The sequence below is a fragment of the Dendroctonus ponderosae genome, unplaced genomic scaffold, assembly GCF_020466585.1.
Source record: "Dendroctonus ponderosae isolate FM_Combo_2020 unplaced genomic scaffold, Dpon_F_20191213v2 Dpon_F_20191213_6, whole genome shotgun sequence".
NCBI lineage: Eukaryota > Metazoa > Arthropoda > Insecta > Coleoptera > Curculionidae > Dendroctonus > Dendroctonus ponderosae.
In genome coordinates this window covers 8884392-8892606 of record NW_026018814.1, presented here as the reverse complement: position 1 = coordinate 8892606, position 8215 = coordinate 8884392, and the positions used below count along the sequence as shown (strand labels likewise).

General features: G+C 33.6%; 2 protein-coding genes and 1 long non-coding RNA gene across 3 annotated transcripts in view; 2 read left to right on the top strand and 1 right to left on the bottom strand.

Annotated features, from left to right (window-relative positions):
• Positions 1-3795, top strand: part of LOC125504761 — a 10300-nt gene extending 6505 nt beyond the window's left edge. Inside the window, exon 2 of the long non-coding RNA XR_007281676.1 lies at positions 3479-3795. This is a non-coding gene — a long non-coding RNA (uncharacterized LOC125504761). The remainder of the gene's footprint in view (positions 1-3478) is intronic.
• Positions 3796-4761: 966 nt separating this feature from the next.
• On the bottom strand, positions 4762-7000 carry LOC125504760. Its single transcript, XM_048667186.1, has 3 exons — positions 6794-7000; positions 6555-6694; positions 4762-5714 (listed from the first exon to the last, which is right to left on the bottom strand). Exons 1-3 carry the CDS (start codon positions 6832-6834, stop codon positions 5518-5520), a joined length of 378 nt encoding a protein of 125 aa, XP_048523143.1. The 5' UTR covers positions 6835-7000; the 3' UTR covers positions 4762-5517.
• A 249-nt stretch (positions 7001-7249) lies between these two features.
• The window catches only part of LOC109544944, a 92527-nt gene continuing 91561 nt past the window's right edge, over positions 7250-8215 (top strand). Inside the window, exon 1 of the mRNA XM_048667271.1 lies at positions 7250-7267. Coding sequence (XP_048523228.1) covers positions 7250-7267 — 18 coding nt within the window. The remainder of the gene's footprint in view (positions 7268-8215) is intronic.

Here is an 8215-nt window from a genome sequence, read left to right as displayed (position 1 = left end):
TACACCTGGCTATGAAAAATTGAAACTCACTAAAAACACATATACCTTTTATTTAACACAAACCCGGCGTTCTTCTTAGAGCACTCTTTATTATACAATTTCTTAAAAGAAGACAGAAGAAAAGAAGAATCGAAGTTTTGGTACTCAACATCATCTTCAAACAGCATTAAGAAAAATTGTATCCTTAGAAAAGGAGCCAAATAATTCTTAATATATTAAACAAATATTCTAAGTAAGTCCCGAGTAACAACCGTAATATGGATAGGACATTGACGAATCAGAGGGCTTAAAAGTAAAATGCCAAACAATTGATGAAAAAACAGCGGTTTCACAACCACCAAAAGAATACAAGAAAGGATAATACAGAACACCATGTAAGAAGGAAGAAGCGAATATGGAGAGGCAGACAAAAACATTCAATTTCCACAAGAAGGTCAGAGAAACGATAAACAGGCACGCAGGACAACAGGCATTATTGACGGATGATAAAGATAAAATAGTTCAAGGGATAGCTGAAAAAAGAAAGTTGTTCGGGAAATAGAAGCAGATCGAAATGAAAAGCTTCCAGTTTGGACACGATCAATGTCGAAATATTTAATTTGATTGCAGAAAAGTTGAAATTGAGATTTGAAGGACTTGAACGTGACTTGAAAAGTTGGTTGAACCGAAATATTTTGTTTTCGTTACCCACATGGGAGGAAAATTGCTTGCATTAAGAATTAAATCCTGAGCCATTTTAGGAGTTTTCCCAATGTTTTGTGTTGGGTCATGACTTTGAATCCGAACTAGACACAAATGTAGAATTATTGTTAAAATTGCGCTTGCATTAAATGTGGATTGCGCGAAACAGTGGATAACTTTATGCTTTTATAACCCATATTTTTGAAAACATGATTATTTACTAATATTTTCATAACATTTTAGTTCATTAACTAAGAAGGTTGAACTCGCTTTGCATTTATGAATTACTTTAGCAAAACCGACCACAATTTTGTTTTTACTCAACCATAATATACATTTTCCTATACACAGTCTGTTTTATTCTATTGCATTTCAGTTCTTTTGATGCAGATTTCATCATGTTCAAAAGTAAATTATATTTATGAACCATTCTGCTGAATTTGAGAAACAAAATGTTTATGTGTGTGTCTACAGAGTGTAGAGTGTGAGCTTGATAGTGTCAAAATAGTTAAGTTTTCGCGACCATTGCAAGAAACTGATATGTTTTTCGAGGACAATAATTTGTTCCGCACGTTCCCCAAGAAATTATTTTCTGTGAAATCTCGAAGATCAGAAAAGCTCACCAGTCCAACTTGGGCTTTGCTTTGTCCTTTAGAAAACTTTTAAAATTTTTCGTTTACCAAAAGTACATTGTCTATGTGGTATAGGCTGCGCTGAAAAAGTTAAATAGTCATCCATATTTTCCGCACCCAAGGTTCTGTTCGCTTTTCCAATCTTCATGTATATAAATATCGCATATAGTGAATGATGTTCAATGTAGCAGAACTAAATAAATTATTTTCCCAACAAATACCCATCGTAAATTCAAAGCAGGAAATAATTTCAAAATAAGTCCGGGATTCGGTTCTATAAAACCGTTAAGAAAGGCGATAAATCTGGAAAGTACATCGACGATCCAAATTCGTTGGTACACGAGGTAATTTATCGAACTCATATCTACGGGAAGTCTGCCACGTAAAGTTTATCGTTCTTCGACATTTCATAACTGGTCTTTCCTCGTAGAGCAGGTGGAACGGTTAAATTATTGGTCAATTTCCGGTGTTCATAAAGCATATTTTTCAGTTTTTATCATAGATGGCAGTTTTATTGCGACCATTTTGTTTTTTCTGTGTTTATAAAATGCAAACTTTCTGATAACTGATAACCCTAACATTGAAATAGATTTTATAAATTTCCAAACAGTTCTTACTTCAGAAATTTTCCTTAACATATAACTATACTAATAAAGTAAGTTCCATAAACTGTAAATTGGAGCTGCAAAAGCTTCGCAATCAGTGTGCATTTCGCAATTTAGTTTGGATCTGCCAAAACAAGATATATCGCTAACTCGAAATTACTTGGCTGCAATTTTAATAAAACATAATAATTATAATGCATTATGATTATTGCGCCACTGGCAATAGATTGAACCGATCGGTTTTCTAATTAAACAGCATTCAGCAATATAAATATTATTTACATTTAATGTAATAGTTGATGGATTTAATCAAGCTGATTGATTTAAACTGGGGTAAATTTTCAATTTGAAACTGACATTTTTCAATTTGGCTTGATGTTTGCTAAATCACATTCCATTTAATATCGTTTTACATCGGCGAAGCTGATGCAGAATCGACTGCACCTTGCACAGCAATTCTATTACTTTATCGAAATCTAGTATGTCGAATATCATCTTGGATGTTTCATCTTCAGTATTTACATATTATTTGCTAGAACTAACTAAACTAAATTGTATAATCTTCACACAAAATTAATTAAGCAGATTTAAAACACAATCATAAGTAAATATTAATCTAGAAATATATAGCAAAATGAGATTGAAACAGACCGAATCAAGAGAAGTTATTTCATGATTGAATGAATCAAACCATCCTACTTTATTTATTAAAACAGCAATTTTGAATTCACATATTACTATATAAATACAAAACGTTTCATATAGCCACAATATTTTACTTGGTTTGCCACTACTAGCTGTTAAAACCCTTGAAATGTAACGCATGTAAAATTACCAACTCTTCACTTAATCCCTTAAGCTGCTACCTAATTCGCCCTTTTTAATTAAAAGCGCACTAATTGCAAATAAGTTTCATTATTCGCGTTAATGAAAAATAAATGGAACGCAACTCCCATGGTAAACACTTCTAACATGTAATTAGGATTTAAGCAAAAACGAAAGAGATTATAGGATAAATGGAAACCGGCCGCGTAGGTGATGGCAAGTTGCAAAACGATACTTTTTTCAGATAGTTCAAAGCACAAAAGTGACATGTGAAGTATACAATTCAAGTGTGTGCCGAGTTAATTAAAGTTACGATTTGCTTTTAGTCAGCTAATTAAATCGTGTGATAAATTTAAAGTCTGTTAAAAATTTCAGCAATTTTTTTGCAACTTTTTTATATTTTAATCATTAGAATCTACGATTTTCGAATCGACATGACCGTTTTGAATCGACATGACCAGTATCATTATCGAGCCATTCAAGTTAATTCAATATTTGGGTCAGGCCTCTGGAGTAGTTTAAGAAAAGTCTTTAGGGACAAACAGGGAAGAAGAAACACTAAACTGGATTTCTGCTCTCAGTAAATTAATGTTCGTATTTTTTACATAATTTTGCTTACTGTTCCCTTACCGGGTTACCTTTTTCGGTTACTTTTAGGTCCTTTCAGATATTTTCCAGTTAATGAAAAGCACACTCTCTTGTATAACTATCAAATAATTTGGGTCGTTTTTTCAGGACAGATTGGATTGCATGATATGTTTGGGTCAACTTCTAAAAACTGAACTAGCTATTGCAAACGCAGCTGTTCTAAATCGAAGTGAAAACACACTAACATAACAGAACCAAAGGAAACAAAGGAAGTTAAATAAAGCTTTTAATATGAAGACGAAGTTGAATTTACTCCGCGAAATAGTTCAGAACTGACAAATAAAAACCACATAAAACTGTGTGAAAACTTTGAAGGTATTTATTTGAAAAAGTGAATGCCACATTGGGCGAAGTTTTTTTCATGTCTCCACTGCGCCAACGCCAATAAAATAAATAAAAACGCACATTTGTATTCATTTCGTATCAAATCTGCACAGTAAAGCGTGTAACAATATAAAAGCTAGCAAATTGTCGGTCAGCAGAACATTTCAAAGTGCTCAGAACTCCAACAAACTACACGGTTCCCCAGGGACGATTTGATTATGGTAATTTTTCGTTGGGTAAACAACGATTGAGGCCAAAATTGGTTCTTACACCCTTTGTGAAATGCCTGAATCCTCAAATCTATAAATCGAAAGAGCTTAACAAAATATAAGGTCTTAAAAACGTGACTTGTTTCCACTCTGCCAGCATAACCCAACCCTAATTTACTTTCGGTCCTGGTCTTGCTCGACGTTCTACGTAGTAAAAGCTAGGGGACAACGACATATACATAAAAATGCACGTCGTAAACAAGTTTATACCCGTCATAACCATTGTTTTTTAGCGACGACCGATATGAAGTATGCAAAGGGAGGAAAAAACGGTCTTTGCTGGGGTTGGTAATGCCTGCATAAAGACACTGAGTGCTCGATTGAATGGATTAGATTTTATGAAACATGTTCTATTCTGCTCAAAAACGGGGACTATTTTTCATAATATTGAATACAGTCGTTGTTCTCTTGCCAATCACAACATTTCAAACGTTTCTGTTCAGGAAAGTCAGTAAATGATCCTTTGCTGATGCAAAAATAAATTTTCCAGTTGATTCCACCTGTGGGCTTTTAAACTTCAAATAATGTTGTAAATAATAAATTATGTTCCCAAACATGGGAGCTCAGCAAATCTATATTGAATGTAGCCTTTAGTTTCCGTCCATAAAGTTACTAAACAAACAAAACAGTCTTAGTGAGTGCCATCGAAGTCCACACATTTAGGTTGCTACTACACTCAACTAAAGTTTGCACAGTAATGTTAGGAATTGTAAAGGGAAAAGGAATTAGAACTGCTAACAAGCTGGAAAAAGCGTGCTTCTGGCAATGTATAAGTCATTTTAGATTATTACTTTATTTTATTAGTTTCAAACATCATTCGAAACTAATAATGATATAACTTGACTAAGATGAGACATTAACACTAAGACAAAAGATGTGGTAAATATTAAAGCGTTTTAAGTTTGGATTTTTTCATTACTTTAATCAATATAACAAATAACTAAAATATATTTTTTTACGGAGAAAAGCAAAATGCAGCAATTTTATTTATTGCGCCATTATGTTCGATACGAAATCGGTAAAAATATCAAATTTGACACAATAACATTGAAAATAAAGACAATGGGCCCATCAGCATAAATTGAATAAATAACGGGCCAATTAATTCCGTTTGTTATTACATTGAATATAATTAATATTTACATTACTGAATTGTATTTATTCGAAACACGGAACACTGATCTGGTTTAATTATTATTATCATTGGTCAAATAATTATAATGTTCCTCCATTAGTATTAGATCAATGTGTATAATTATAGTTGGATGTTTGATTTAAATAATGCAATTTACTAAACTCACAGGGTTTTTCGAAACTTTTAAAGCGACAATTCGAACACAAACATGTATTTAACAAGCCTTTGATTAGACAACTAAATCCTTTTTTTTTCAAATAATGATGTCCTCTGTTCTACTCAATCAACACAAACATACAGTCAAATTACTTTGTTAATTTTGAACCAAACGGTTCAAAACATGTCACCTCAAGGCTTCCATACAGTAAAGAAATAGTAAAACCCTTCCAGTCATGCATTTAAAGCAAATTGGGATTTTTCTGGAAAAAATCGTCCCATTCTTGGGCGTTTTCGCATGGCCATCGCATTTGTTCCTCCCCTTTCGTGTACTTGGTGCACCAAGTGCCACTCTCATCCTTTAGAATATTGCTGATCCCGCCGGAACATTCACATTTTGGTAGTTTCGGCATATTACAGGGCATCACATGAAATTGATCTGAGAAAGACAAAAGTCCACTTAAAGTTCCAACTTAGTTAGCAATTCCAAAAAATTACCCATATAAAGAATATAGTACAATCAGCTGCATTAGAATATGCAGAAATATGCTGGCTTTTAAATAAAGCCTGTTTAAGCAAACGATGAAGTTTGGCAAGTTTCCAGAAGCTTCTTAACTCTATCGTAAAGTGCTCTTAAGATGATTATCTCTGACTTGTGCTACTTTTCTTCGCTCACTTACAGCTAACAGATAACAGATAAATGTTTGTAAAACCGAAAAATCAAAAGTATGAATTTAATTGGACGACTGAGTCTGCATTTTACATGTATTTGATCTGCAGATCTTTATAAACAAATTGTAATCGCAAAGTTTCAACTTCCAAATACTAATTATTTGAGGTTTTTGAGCTAAATTTTCAGATTGTTGAACAACATTTAAACTCAATTTTCGTAAAAAAGCATTTTGCGATATTTCGCTTTATAAATTGCCTAAACTCGTCATTTGTTGCACATTTTGTCCATATTTGAGAGAATAATAATTAATTTAAAAAAATGTTCAAACTAAAACTTTAAATATTGGGATCATTTACACAAATTCTGGTCAAAGCTTCCAATCAATGCGTCCACACGAATTCCGAAAAAACGTGCATAATACAAGCAAAAAGCGAACCCAAAACTTTGATAAAGCGGCTAAATGTTCAGAAAACGATACGATTTTTTTAAGCAACATTGAAAGTCCAACCTGCATCATTAAATAACATTTTCACCCAACGACAAACGGTCGCAAGATCTGTCTAAAACCACCCAGGCTGACTAATTATAATAATAAAGTAAATTTACCTAAAGCCACACACTGAAGTCCTGACTCTCCAATTTCCGCTTGATAATCCTGCCAACATTTGCAGGAAGAGGTCGGTATCACCCTTGCTGAATAAGCAAAAGTCCACAGCGAGCTCATAAAACAAATCGCCAACAAAATCCTAAAAGTGAAAAGGCAACATTGAATAGTGCCATAACGCTCCTTCCTGCTATAATTAATTGCTTTAATTAAGCTGCCCGAAATTAAGTTTAAAACTCACATTTCTGAAACCCCACAAGCACTTTGAGCGGATTTATGCATGAAAATCAGCACTTGAATGTTAGATCTAAATTGAGAGTTAGATATTGTGCTGTTGATGCTTTCGGCTCAATTGCACACTTCATGAAGAGTCTTTTGCCAACATGAAACAAACATACGTATCGGCGATTTGGCGTGGAAAATAATGCCCATAGAACGGACAACTTGTTTCATGCTGTAGTGTGAGAGTTTAGGTAGAAATCTTGTCCCAAACTTAAAATCATGTAGCTAAATTATTTCCATTGATATTAGCTGGGAGACTGTGTATCTTCAAACAGCAGGGAAGGCAGCTCATTTTGCTCTCATTTGCTTTTAACAAAACATCTCGAATTTGGTCAGTAAACATTAGAAGGAATTGCGAAATGTGTTTTTGGTTGAAACCATTTTGCAACGAAATTCTACATAAAGTTATCAAGAAATGGCATCGAAATACGAGGTAGGTAGACATTTGCAAAAATTGTTAAGTAGGTATGCCATTTACCCCTTAACTAAAAAAAGTCTTCAGCAATGGCGTCAACCCAGAAGTGAATAAATTATACTCAACAAGTTTGCCTGCCTTTGTAGGTCCTATTAAAGAAGCGTTGACACTTAACACAGAAAGCTAATTGTTTTATGCTACTTCTTGCGGTATCTCAGCACGCCAAGATTTACCATAATGTTCCGGCCGGTGTCAATAACATTGATTTTGTTAGGAGATTTAGGGCACACGGATTTGGGTTGGAACAGGAGTTGTGTAACACAACAAGAGTTTTTCATTTTTGTAGTCATTCTTGAAGTGAAAAAACAGTTGTTAGAATTTAAGTTATTTCAGTTGATTTATAATATTTAATATTATTTGAAAGCGATAAAAGCTTTGGACAGGACTAGACTGATTTTAAATGCTGGTTAATTACTGTACAAAGCTGATACCTAAATTTGCATTGCATGCAATATTGATAAGATATAGAAGATGAAGGAATTGTATACTTTAACAATCCGTGTGAATATAGAAATCAAATTATATTTTCATTACATTCATTTCGGGACACCCTGTATAGAAATGGTGGCATTGTGGAATGGTGACATTCAAAATGAGATGGGATTTAGCAAAATGTGTTTTGTTGGATTAGCAAAATAGTTTCAAACTTTTGTCAAATAATAGTAAGTTTTTGTATTCTTGGTTTTCCTCAGCCATTATCTGTTATCCACTCCTGGTTTAGGGCCTTTTTCATATTCCTTTTTTATGCCTTTTGTTTAACATCCAGGCATCTTCTTACTTAGACGTCCATCTGGATTGAGTTTGTCTTTTTATTGTATCCATAACTTTGGTTTCTTCTGGAGTTTCTTCATCAGTGATTTTTTTGTCGTCTCTGTCCGTTCCATCGCTGTGTGCATCATCTATATG

Coding starts and splice junctions, on each gene's coding strand:
- LOC125504760 (XM_048667186.1), bottom strand. CDS start 6,834: ATGCATAAATCCGCTCAAAGTGCTTGTGGGGTTTCAGAAAT. Junction 6,695..6,793: donor GCTTGTGGGGTTTCAGAAAT/GTGAGTTTTAAA, acceptor TTTCACTTTTAG/GATTTTGTTGGCGATTTGTT. Junction 5,715..6,554: donor ACTTCAGTGTGTGGCTTTAG/GTAAATTTACTT, acceptor TGTCTTTCTCAG/ATCAATTTCATGTGATGCCC.